This window comes from Atractosteus spatula, chromosome 14 (assembly GCF_055471065.1).
Source record: "Atractosteus spatula isolate fAtrSpa1 chromosome 14, fAtrSpa1.hap1, whole genome shotgun sequence".
Lineage (NCBI taxonomy): Eukaryota > Metazoa > Chordata > Actinopteri > Semionotiformes > Lepisosteidae > Atractosteus > Atractosteus spatula.
Genome location: NC_142719.1, coordinates 16,765,759 through 16,778,516, shown reverse-complemented (window position 1 = coordinate 16,778,516; position 12,758 = coordinate 16,765,759). Strand labels below are relative to the sequence as shown.

The 12,758-nt window shown below is 44.5% G+C and overlaps 2 protein-coding genes across 3 annotated transcripts; one reads left to right on the top strand and one right to left on the bottom strand.

The window, feature by feature from the left end:
* ecsit (ECSIT signaling integrator) lies at positions 1 to 5,334 on the bottom strand. 2 transcript variants are annotated; one of them, XM_088933150.1, is made up of 8 exons: positions 5,144 to 5,334; positions 4,562 to 4,702; positions 3,923 to 4,343; positions 2,750 to 2,973; positions 2,560 to 2,617; positions 2,110 to 2,258; positions 1,464 to 1,569; positions 1 to 913 (listed from the first exon to the last, which is right to left on the bottom strand). In XM_088933150.1, the coding sequence occupies exons 2-8, from the start codon at positions 4,670 to 4,672 to the stop codon at positions 900 to 902; spliced, it is 1,083 nt and encodes a 360-aa protein (XP_088789276.1). In that variant the 5' UTR covers positions 4,673 to 4,702; positions 5,144 to 5,334; the 3' UTR covers positions 1 to 899. The 2 variants fall into 2 exon arrangements, with proteins under 2 accessions (XP_088789276.1, XP_088789275.1); XM_088933149.1 differs by having other exon boundaries at positions 1 to 417.
* Positions 5,335 to 10,536: 5,202 nt separating this feature from the next.
* Positions 10,537 to 11,980, top strand: foxd7 (forkhead box D7). Its single transcript, XM_088932909.1, has 2 exons — positions 10,537 to 10,552; positions 10,878 to 11,980. The coding sequence occupies exon 2, from the start codon at positions 10,901 to 10,903 to the stop codon at positions 11,978 to 11,980; it is 1,080 nt and encodes a 359-aa protein (XP_088789035.1). The 5' UTR covers positions 10,537 to 10,552; positions 10,878 to 10,900.
* The last annotated feature ends 778 nt before the right edge of the window (positions 11,981 to 12,758 follow it).

Below are 12,758 nucleotides of genomic sequence, written 5' to 3'. Positions count from 1 at the left end.
TGCGACATAAAATATTTTATTCACCATTTACATTAAATAAAACATTAAATTCCCAGGATATAATCCAGAAAACTGTAGTCAGAGTAAGGTTATTTTGTTGTCTTTCCAGAAAAGTTTGTACTGATCCTGCACACTTCCAGCAAACATGGTGGAAACAAGCCCCAGTTTCTCTTGCATTTCGGACCTCTGAGATAGCTTATTGCTTCATTTCCTGGCTCTGCAGGTGCTCCTCCTCCTCTGCAGTAGGCTCAGGTTCGCTGGTGCTTTGGATCTCCCTGGGTCCAGACTCCAGCCGAAAGACAACGGGGATTCTGCCCAAGATGGGGTTGGTCTCCTGGAGGCCGGTGATCCACTTGGCCAGGGTGGCCTGGTCCCCCAAACCGGTCATACACATGGCAAACACAGTTCCTTCCTCCACTGCCAACACACAACACATTAGCCAACCTGGTGCCCATCCAACTGGGTCACCAATATACCATCATGGGAGACCAGACAGGAAACACTTGTTTCTAGAATACTTCTGTTGTATTACTACAGCTGTGTTCCCAATCCAGGTGGTGAAGCCTCACACATCTGCTGTTTTCTGCTCAATATGAACACTCAATTAAAAACTGAACTCTTAACAGACCTTAAAAATGGGTTTGATGGGAGTTCTTTAAACAATTTCGTTTTTAAAACCTATAGTAGTAAGTAGTAGGTTGTCTCTTAACTACTACACTTCTTAAAATGTCCAACCTCTGAGTAGGTTGCATCTTGCAAAGGTTTCTAACCGAGCAGCTTGTTGGTTCAATGAAAGATTCACTTTAGCTCACGTGCAATGAAATCCAGCAGGTATGAGGGTCCCCAGGACCGGGATGCTGCTGGAATACTGCTGCACTGTTTCGGAATGTCAGGTGGCTTTATACCAAGAAATCTGCTGAAGTAAATGCAAGCTGGAATACAGCAGCTGGGAAGCAGCTGTGAACAGAATAGTGCTTGTGGAATGCCACAGTCACACTGCTACTATGTGAGTACTGGACTTGCAGGGCAGCTAGACAGTATATACAAGTACATCTTTTTTTCTCTCCCAAATACAATTAAGAGGCACTGCATTATCACTTTCTCCACTTTATTTCAAGGGTAGAGCAGTCATAAGTCTGGTTGTGGGTTTGAGGCCATGCTGTTGTGCCTCCAGCTGCATTGTTAGGAGGCAACTAGGTGTCGGGTTGCTTTGGGATGGGTGGTGCTCAGTTGCTCTCTTGTCCTTTCAACACTGAGGAAATCAGGATAAGTTCTGGTCCAGTGAATTGATGTAGCTCAGATATGAGAATTACCTACCCTGTCTACTCTGTTTAAATGTGCATCTGACTTAGCCTGCTAAGACTTTCTCTGATGTGATGCTTAGAGATATTAATGACCTGATGTCAGATCGTGGGGTGGAGGGAGGGAGAGGGTATGGTTGTTTTCGTCATGGGGCCATTTACCTTCGTCCACGTCAAAGCTGTCATCATCGCCCAGGTCCCGTTCCAAGTCCAGGTCCAGATGCAGTGGGTAAAAAAAGCTCCGTTCCAAGTCAATGGGCTTCTCGACCTGGCAGGAAGCGCACAACGCACACGTTCAGTACAGCACAAGCGAGCCCTAGAAAGGTTTCTGTAAAACCACGAGTGTGTGCCGTGTGATGCACAAAATGTGCTTCAGGGCAGCAGAACGGGGTCAAGGCAGGGATAAGCAGAAACCCAAAGACACGGGGACATGAGTAAAAATTACTCTGGCTCCCCAGTCCTGTGGGAGGAGCTGTCTACATAAGATCCGTTACGAAATGAACAGATGGAATTTTTAGATCCCTAAGGCCCCCGTCATTTGTAGCTTTTCATTTGATCTTCAGGATTGTGGTAGGGTGGTGTGTCACTTGTTCTTATCTCCTTATTATACACATAATATTCCACCGAGTGAGAATAATGAAGGCAGATTTAATTTTCAGTGTTCCTAGGTTTCAGCTTCAGAACTCAAGCTCTGTGCTGATCATATTTCTCCATCTTTACACAGATGTCACTAGCTTGTCAGGTCCTAATCCAGAGCTGTGGTGTCTTTTTTCAAATCTGCCCGATCTTACATTGAAACCTTTCTCACCTTCTCTCCTGGTGGGACAGGGTCATCCCGAAGAATGTAGTAATAGACGCACGTCTTTCTTAGCCACAGGGGGAAGGGTCCTTCCACAAACACTGGTCGGCTGGGGTTGTGCTCGGCCAAGAGGAGGCGCTGTTCGGGGCTCTGAATTCCTTTCCAGAGAGTAAGTCAGTGTTAGATGCGGTTTTCTACTGCAAGTGTCTGCAGACTTTGTTAATGATTTATTGCCTGTGTCCTTCACACCACGTGTGTCCTCTTTTCATTTCTGCATTTTGACATAAATACAGTACCAGGTAATAGTCTAAGTTACTGGAGGATTTCCAGTCTAGAGTACTCAGAAAGCGTCAGAGAGACTATAGAGACAAAACCCAAAAGCATCACTTCACTGACGCACCGCTTTTTCTGTGACCTCTCACACAACAGGGAATCTCCAAGTAGCGAAACCCAGTATACCTACGACAAAGGGCTCAGACACCTGCTCTCCCATTTCTGAGATGTCTGTTGAGGGCATCTACAAAGAGATGAGAGAAACATAGTGAGCATTGCATGGGCCTGTAAAATATAGCTTTTGTTGCAGATTAAAAGCAGGCTGCCCTGGAGCTTTGAAATGCACTCTGCTGCTTGGTGGTGGTGCTATTGGTACCTGGTAGACGGTGACCTTGGCATCCAGGCTGTTGGCGATCCGCTTCAGGCTGAGCCGAGCGAGGTCCAGGGGGTCCTGTGGGAGCTCATGGGGGACAGGGTAGGGGTTCACGTGCTTGAATTTGGGGAACCAGTACAGCAGTCGCTGGTACTTGCGCATGGGGTGGCTCTTCTCCCCGAAAATCTGGACTAGGAGTACTTTGGTTTCTATGTTGGGCATGATCCCTGCAAATAAAACAACACTCCAGCTAAAAAAAAAGACACAGAGGCTGCTTGTGGAAGCATCTCTAGGGCAGAGGGGGAGCAGGCTGACCAGGGAGAAACAGAGATTCATGAGAGCAACAGGGACGTCAACAAGAGCCACACCTCTCCACCAGATGGCACTAACTCCCTCTTCATAAGAACATACCACAGGCTGAACATCTTTCTCTTGTTTGTCTCCTGTCTAGCTCATTTGGTTCCTAGCTGCTAACTGATCAGACAATCTCCTCCAGCTGTTTCTTGAAAGAAGCTGGGGTATCTGCTTCAACAGCATGGGTGGGCAGCTTATTCCACGTTCGCACAACCCTTTGTGTATTGCCCCCAGTCCTGACCGGAGGGTCTCACCCTGGCTTCTTTCAAGAAACAGCTTCATCGGCTTCAAAAGGTTGTTGAATTCAACGGCCCTCATTCTGCATGTGCAGTACAGGAATTGAAGAATCTTAAACAACTAGTGTTTGAAAATGGGGTATATAATTAAAATATTACTAGTGATTCCAAACTAAAAAAAATTAACTCACAGGCGATGCAATGGAGCATCGCTTTATGGATCTGAATTAATTTAACATAGCTTTGCGGCAAGACACACCATAGATTCTGGTATTTTTAGGTGTTTTTTCAGTTTAAATACCCTGATTGGAACTGATAAAGCAGTATGAACAGATTATTTTATACACCGAGGTCCCTAAATTCTGACATCTGCCTCCAACTTGCTCTGGGTTTGCTGGAGGAACTGCCTCTCAGTACTGAAGCTTGAAATACAATTTTGGACAATATGTAAGTGAACCAACTTCAAAGAGCCATGAATGTCACATTTGGTGGCATGCGTTCGGTCTGTCCAGTAAGGAAACGATCAGTGGAAGGAAACGGTGCACTGGGGCGATTACGTGCCCCTCTTGCGGCGCTGAGAACATACCATGGTTCTCCATCTCTTCCAGAATCTGAATGGCGCACTCCTGCTGCCGTGGGTAGTGGTTGAACATGCGCTGGATGAAGTTGCGAGGCACGAACACTTCCTTGGGGAAAATGTCCAGCAGCCTGTTGTAAACGGAGAGGTCTCGCTCCACTCCGAACTCGGGCATCTTCTTCAGGGCAGCGTAGATGAACTCCACGTGGCCTCGCCGGCGGATGTCCCTCTTCACGAAGACATCCAGCACACGGTTAAACGTGGCTTTGGTCATCGAGTCCCGAGCAGCCCGCTCGAACAGGTGCTCGTGGGTGACCAAGGATTGACCCGGCCCGTCTTCCGATTTTCTGTCTCCTTGCCCCCCGTGGTGCGCGGCAGCCGTGGGTTTGTTCTCCGGCCTTCTGCTGCTGGCGTGGACGTTCCTCAGTGCCTGCAGCAAAAGAGACCGTAGCAATGTGAAAAAAAGGACAACTCACCCCACGACGATAAACGCGCTTCGTTCTGCAGGGGACAGACGTCCGAGTTGAACACCCACCAGCGCGTCTTTCTGTAGCGAGCAGCTTCACTCCCCGAGGGAATTTTGCTCTCGCAAAGATCAGCCGCTTTCACCAGGGGATACAGGACAGGCTGCAAGCAAAGCCCACTTACCTGCGTGAGCCTTGCCTGTCTCCTCAGGAAGGCTCCCTGCGGAGCCGCGCACAGAGCAGTCGCCCTGGCGCAAGCCAGCAGCAGCCGCGGCAGACAGCGTGTGCAGCTCATGGTGGACGCGTAGTAGAGACGATCTAGGGTCTGAGAGCACAACAAAGAGGCTTCGGTCAGTTCTTGACGAGTGGATCGCTCCGATCAAAGCAGTTTGTCACTATTAAATTACATGAAAGGGTCATCGCCACCAGTATGCGTTTAAGATTGTCGTTTTTTTTCTTCTACTAACAGAAATAGTGGCTTATCAGCGGCACTGGTTTTAATGCTTAATCTCCACCCCATAATATGCGCTAGCGAGGCTCTGACCTAAAATTATCCCATGGAATCAGAACTGCGATTGTGTCGCCGGCTTTTACCCAATAACTAGGACTATGGATCCCCGATTCAATGTATATTTATGACAAATGTATCAATCGGGATAGCATATGTCTTCTAATCATGCAGTTATCGGTCAGGGGTCAGGTTTCATGTTTAAGAGTTAGCAATCGTTTAATCGACATCTTATTGATAAACTGTAACAGCACATACCTTCGCAAAGCACGTAACGGAACGTATTCAGAAATATTATACAGTAAAGCTTTTCTGATGTCTATTATAATATCTAAAATACATTGTACTAAAACAACCTCTTCAATGGAACTAGAATTAAATATAAATGTTTAAGTGAATGACCGATCTCCTTCCCATACTACTCCACGGGCGCCACCATGTTAAGTATAACCCCTCCGGCAACATTTCCTGGTACAACTCTTATGATTCCGTCCTAATATACGGAAACAAGCAACGCTTAACGTATTCGTTCCTACGGCAGGAGAAAGCAAAAAACATTGTTGTAATACATATTCTCGCCGGGTGGTGTCAGAAGAGTCTCCCGCAGGGATGAAGAATTTTTTTGTTTTCCAGATCATGAGAAGATATATGGGACATCGACAAATGTGTTGAGGAAACATGGCAAAAAATATTGGAAACAATTTATGTTTATTTTCTGAACTCTTAAACACGGGCCCGTGGTTATTCCAGATCCAAACATATTTGCAATTTAAAAAAAAACAACAACAAGATAAATGCGTGCAGAATCAGCCATAAAGTGTTTCGGACCCGGCGCAACCTCACTGTATGGTATCGTTACTGAAAAGACATGCAATCCTTGATCTACGTACAAGTCACATAGCGATAATTCCTGTGAAACGCGGCTGTTAGAAACTGATGATACTAGGGTCTAATTTAACCCAGGAGGCCTAAACCTGCAACATATCTCAGTACACTTTGTAGATTCAGCAGATACATCATACACACAGTGCGAAGCTTTGGGTGTCCCAAATTTTCATTGTAATTAAAGGAGAGTGCTCTTCTTTCACTCTGCGCGACCCGATTTCCATTGTTCCTTCTTTACACTTGCTGTCATTTTTGTTCACTAAGATGCTTTTCAGTCATCAGCTGAAGCGAGCTTGTTCTTCTTCGAATAGCAGTACAGTACATAGCTATAGAGGTAAATGTGATATTTAATATATCAGCACATCTTTTCCGGTGCCCCCTTTCTAAAGGCTCAGGGTAATAATCTTTTATGAATTAATACATTCATAAAAGATCGCTGTTTGCTGCTAGGATAAGGAGGAAGAACGTGTTAATTATAAGTTATTTTCATAAAAGACCGTTTTAAACCATATAGCCCGATACATGTAATTTGGCCAAAAATAAAAAAAAAAATAGTTTTCACTGTGGTAAACGCACGCAATCTTTTCATTAAACAGAGAGATTAAACAAAATAGCTTGTACATCAATTTGCGTATCTTCTGTTTCAAACTGGGATGAGAAATTTTTCATTTTAGAATTTAGCTTGGCATGTCAAGCGTGCCTGCTGAAAAACAGTAAGATGACGGGATGTTCAGCGAGCGACTGCAAACCACGAAATATCGCTACATGGAAGCTGAGAGGCTGGTTCAGGAGAAAGCACTATCTTCATGTCTCCTCGAAATGCCTGCGGGAAACTTTGGTGTTTATAGTTTTTCGGTTCTGTATATTTTTTCAGATTAAGCGTTCGAAATTTCTCCAGCTACATCTTGGCTGTCGCACTTCTTGTATGTTTAGATAAACGTGTAAAAATATTTAGATTTGCCCGGGAACAACAAGATATTTTCTTGTATATTATTATTATTGTTGTTGATATTTTTACTATCTAGTATTTTAGCAGTTCTGACAGATAATAATTATTGATTTTTGTAATAATGGCCTGGCATTATCCGTTTTATTATTGAAACCATTCTTCTTTTTCCCGTCCGTTGCGGGGGCTGTTTCCGATCAAGGGAGACATGCGCTATGAATTTGTGACATTCGCCGCTGGCAGCCGGGGCCGGGGCCACCCAGTGTACCCCTTTGTCTCCCTCCGCTCTCTGGGGGTTCAGCCCGATTGCAGCCAGGAAGCGAGGAATCCCCGCGAGGAGCTGCGTCGTTTAATACAAACAGCCCGGGCCCTCATTTTCTAATGAACCATCCTTCTCGCACACATCTGGAAGAGCGCGTCTGCCCAGCAAACATGTCTGGATAATGAGGGGAAAGATGAGCTTCGAGAAAAGAAAACAGGACTCCCTCTAGGTCCCTGTAAATAAACAGCAGGTATTTTAAAACGGCACAGCTCTTCTGTTGGACAGTTTATCCAATAAAACCGGTGTCTTAATTAAACTGACTGTGGTACATTTCGATAGCAGCAGTTCTTGATATTTCTGATTCGTTCAATTCGCGTTAAAATATTTATTTGTGCGCTGGCAATTTGTACCACTCCGTTTGCCTTTCCAACTTTTCGTTTCCACTTAAGTGGAATGTTTTTGAGGCTTTTACTGTTGCAAAAGCGGGACATCTTCTGAAGTATGAGGAGTGATTTCTAAAGGTATTTCCCTACAAATGAGATAAACGCAAAGCTGAGCTGAATTAAAACACAAAATGTGCTGAAAAAAATCACACTCAAATCAGCTACCATCCCGTCTGCGTCATGCACAGTTCCATAAAATTGAAGTATTAAATACTGATTTTAGCATAGTTTGTTTATTCATCCAGAGAAATATCCCAACAGATGTAATCGATTCTATATCTGGGCTTTCAATTCTTTTTAAGTCCCCTCCCAAAAAACAAAAATAATCCTTAGGCAGTTAAAATCTATAACGCTTTTCATTAAAAAATAATCCATATTTTGAACATGTAAACTCCCTATGTCAGATGGCTATCAGTACAATTAAATAAATACGACTGACCTGTGAGTATAATATTACCCCCCCCCCCCCCCCCGGCTCACTCCCTGCTTTTGCAACGCCTGCTCTTTCTGCCTTTACTCTGCCCGAGCGAGGATAGCTCGGTTTAGCCCGGGGATTATCCCCCTTGAGTGAAATGCTCTGGTGTTCAGAGGCAGAGAGAGCCGGAGACTCCACTTTGTCAAGGAGTCGGTTACACGTAGTTTACAGGTTATTTATGTCCTGGCGCACCATGACAAAAGCCTTAGTCCGAAGTAGTGGAATCGCACCCCTTAGTCCTTTCAGTCTATTTTTTTCCCTTCTGAGACTTCTTTCCGGGGGGGGGGCACCAAACAAAAGAAAAACCTTGTTTGAAAGGTTTCAAGAAAAGAACTCCAAGTTGTCTTTCCAAACTGTGCATGCACGTTTAGTCTTTTATAAACTGCGCCGCTGGACCCGCAGGCAGAATGTTTCGCATTAAGATAAAGGGGAAATTAAACGGAAAACGAGAAGATTTTAAATGACAGGTATGGAAATTTGGGTCGTTAGTTTTTTTTTGTGCTTAAATATTAAAAGATGTGCACGATAATTACCACAAATCTGGAGTGAATTAAATTCTCATTGAGCATCACTGTTGCCTCTCCTAATCCCTATCTCATTACCCTGTAACTCCATGTTATTGGCCTGATTAAAATTGTTCCGGTTCGTTTCTATGTGTTTATAATGACTGAGGTTAGAGTCAAACCCGGGTGGGCTCTTTCTAAAGCAGTGCGATCACGAAGAAACAAGCACATCGAGCAAGTGAACATGTGAGTTGCCTCTGGTGTCAGTAGCCTTCAGCAGGTTTACACCAAATTTAACAGGATAACAACCTTTCTGAGCACTCCTAAAATCTTGCGTTAAAATGGTAATTAAAATGTAATTGATTAGGTATTGGTTACACTGTAATTTACAGGCGTAAAGACCGAATGTGTGTTAAATTACTGCAAGCACGGAGTTTAAAAAAATATTGCGGATAAAACGATAATAAAACAGCCCATCTCGAGCGTGTAAAAGAATTTTAAAAACTGCATCTTTTGTATATCTCTCGTTTCTCCAAGCACCTTGGCGTATTATAAATATGTTGCAGTCCATTTCAGGATATATTTAATAGAAAAGCAATAAAAGATATGTGTGCATAATACAAAAGGAAATAATCTGTCATATTAATTTGGCAATAATGAAGTCATGAGAAATTATTTAATTTAACGTCGGTTTTCCTCATCTCGCCTGGATTTTAAACCCTGGTTGCGTCAGTGCGACCCGAGCCAATTTTCCCCTGATTAATTTGAAATATCTGGAGAGACTCGAGAGAACACGACATCCAGAACTTCTTTCTTTAACAGGGAGACCAGTAAACATTTTGTTGAAAACCACTTTTTTAAAAAAAAGATAATCAAAGTAATTGAACAGTTTCTGTTGTCAAATTTTTAAATTAATTACCCGATCAGACCATAGGGATAACATTTGTATTCCAGTTCAAAAAACGCAGATGGGCTTTCGAACATTAATTAATTAATTAATTAATGGATGATTTATGTGAAGCTTTCGTTGGTTTCTAAAGCTATTGTTCCAAAACATTTTTGGATTTTGTCTGCAAAATGTATTAATGCGCAGAACATTCTTTTCCACCTACACGGGAATATCTGATATGAGTTTATTCAACAACAATCAAAACTGTCTTTCTAGACTGCTCATTCTTGCTTTACTTTTAGATGGTTTTATTGGATTTATTGTTATTTTTGTGTTGCATGAAAACCATTAATTTCCGTTATGTTTAAGGCGATAAAATTGAAAATAAGTCACTGTGGACTGATTTTCCTAGCAAATCATGACAGTGATTTCAAAATAGTAATCTGAATTTTCAGGATTGATTACCGGGGTATAATTTGATTATAAAAAAAATTGACAAAATATAAATAGTAGCATATATATTATATATAAGTGAGCAGGGGAAAGTTGCGTTTTGATGTACTTCCTAATTTGTTCATTGAAATAATCTTGATTAAAATTGATCGTCAAACTGTGTTTTAGTATGTCAGAAGTGCACGTCTCCTAAATGCATATTTTCAATTCAGACGTGTGGAACAGAAGATTCTTGTTCATTTTTTTGGAAACTGAGCACGTCGAAGTGCTACTGCAATACTTTTTTTTAAAGATCAAACCGGAATTTTCTTCACGATTGAATGAGACACGAATGCAAAGAATTTAGCACTGTTATTAGACCGATGTTTTTTTCGGCGACAATGAAACCGTGGCCAATAAACTCTATAAACTTATGAGGGGGGTTTTCTTAGTAAACGTCCAGTCTTTGCATTGGCTCTGAGAGCGAACTGCTTTTTCTTTAAAAGGATTTCTTAAGATAAGGCAGCGCAGCTTATGTTACCACGGACGCGGACTAAAGCTCTTAGCAATATTTCAGTACCAGTGCAAGGTGTGTGGCTTTCAGACAGGTGGTGCTCCTACGTTGGGACTCATACGGTTGGCAGGAGGAGACTCGGTCTACAGCGGGTTCTGTTACGTGGATTCCATTGGAGAAGCGCCTGAGATCCCAACAACTTCACAATTCCGCGATGACATCACGGTCACCTGACCCCAGCACAGTTACAATTACAAGAAAAAGAAAAAAAGTTTTTTCGATCAGTGGAGAAGAGGGATGATGTAGACTCCTTGAAAGGTTCGATACATCTCTTTTCCTTCAATGTAGAAATATTTGGTTCGTTGTGAAGCCTTTGAAAAGACACGGGAGCCTTTTTTTTGGTCGGGGTTCGGAGAGACAAAGGTGGTTTCTCTTTTTAAAGATGTTGCGCATATTTTCTTAATGACCGTCTTGGTGGGGAGGGGAGGGGGTGTGTTTGTACACTTGACCAGCTACGCTATTTAGGGGGAATTCAAACTTCAAGACGGTCGGCTACTTGTAAGAATTTATTTTTTCACCCCGTTTTTTTTTCTCCCTTCTGTCTTTTATCTTCACTGAATGTCTCTCCCGCCTGTTGGCACAGGTGGTATTTGTTTCGCGGTTTGGATGATGACCCTGGACGCAGACTCGGCGTCGGATCCTACGGCGGAGCCCGACATTGATGTGGTCGGAGACGGCAGCAGGGAAGCGAGGAGACCCCAGCTCTGCCCACCTTTGGTGGAGCAAGCAGCCAGCGGCTTCCAGGGGGAGCGGGGCGCTGGGGTTGGGTCTCCAAAATGCCCGGGCGGCGAGAGGGACTCTGAGCTGCCAGCGGCTACCTCCAGCAGCCCCGCCGCGGTCAAGAGCAGCGCCCTGGTGAAGCCGCCTTACTCGTACATCGCCTTGATCACCATGGCCATCCTGCAGAGCCCCAAGAAGCGGCTCACCCTGAGCGAGATCTGCGACTTCATCAGCAGCCGCTTCGCCTACTACAAGGAGAAGTTCCCGGCGTGGCAGAACTCCATCCGGCACAACCTGTCCCTGAACGACTGCTTCGTCAAAATGCCCAGGGAGCCCGGCAACCCGGGAAAGGGCAACTACTGGACCCTGGACCCCAACTCCTCGGACATGTTCGAGAACGGCAGCTTTCTGCGACGCCGGAAGCGCTTCAAGCGGCAGCACTTCAGGTTCGGCTTGCTGAAGGAGCAGCGCGACGCGGGCTCGCTGCCCAGCTTCACCTACGGGACGTACGGGCTCGGGGCCGCCTGCCTCCAGCTGCCGAGCTTGGACCTGTACCCCGTGGGATTCCCCCCGCCTGCGCCCTGCGGGGCCGGCGGCCTCCCCCCGGCCGGCAGCATCCTCCCCGCGCTCTCCACCCTGTTCTCCAGGACGTCCGCCGCGGCGGGGGGCAAGGCCTTTCTCTCCCCTGCCCAGGCCCTCAAACCGGACTCCTCGCTCGGGGTGCCCCCGTTTCCCTTCGAGACCCTGACGGGCGGGGTGACCGCCCACTGCCCCGCTCTCTCCTCCGCGCTGGTGGGCGAAACCCAGGGTCCCCCGTTCCTTTCCAGCGCGGTGCTCCACCACCCCTCGGCCTCTCCGCACCTTTTCAGCCTCCAGCACGAGTACCAGAAACTGCACCCGCTACACAGCGGCGGCCCCCTGACCAATAAACGCCTGCAGCAGCTGAGCGAAGCGCACAACTGCTAATTTCTGACAATAACTGTTTAAAAAAAAAACTCAGGTAAAAGCGTATCGGAAACAATTGGTTCGTTTTTTTTGTTTGTTTGTTTTCCTTGGAGACCGGTATCGGTTTCGAAAACAGTGTTCGCTTTATTATACCGATTTAATTCTACGCCTCTTTTTAATTATTCTGAAAAGATTTTTAGCCGCCTTCCAGGTGTCTGTTTATTGGGAAAGTTATTTCTCTCGCCTTCATGACTTGTAAAGCTCCTGCTTATGCTAAACTTTCAACGCTAAATAATAAAGTTTTTGAAAAGAGGATTTTTAATGCGGTCTCACGGCATTAAATATTTCTTGCAAACGTTTTTTTTAAATAAAATGCCCATATTCTTAAGGATTCAAATACTATCGCTTCCCAGTTCATCGATGTTAATTAGTAAAGTTTTTTTTAAAAAAACCGACCTTATTATAACAACGAACGGCGATAAATTGCATTTACTGGTGAATGAAGTGGGGATCATACAGTTTAAAACGTGGCTCTGCAATGTTTCTGACTTAGTTGTACTGTCGCCGAGCAGTTATTAATTTTCTGGGCATTTTAAAAAATGACAGATGTGCTCGAAGTGATGTTAAGGGCTTCGTGACAGTCAGCCGAGGAGTTTTTTAAATCTGGACTCAAACTACATTTTGGAAGACAAGAGGGTGTAGTGGTTAGATTCGTAAAGAATATGCCTGTATCGTTCTAAAATTCTGTTTTTCATTTATTTTATGAAATGCAATATATTATAAATCAGGAGTGAACCAC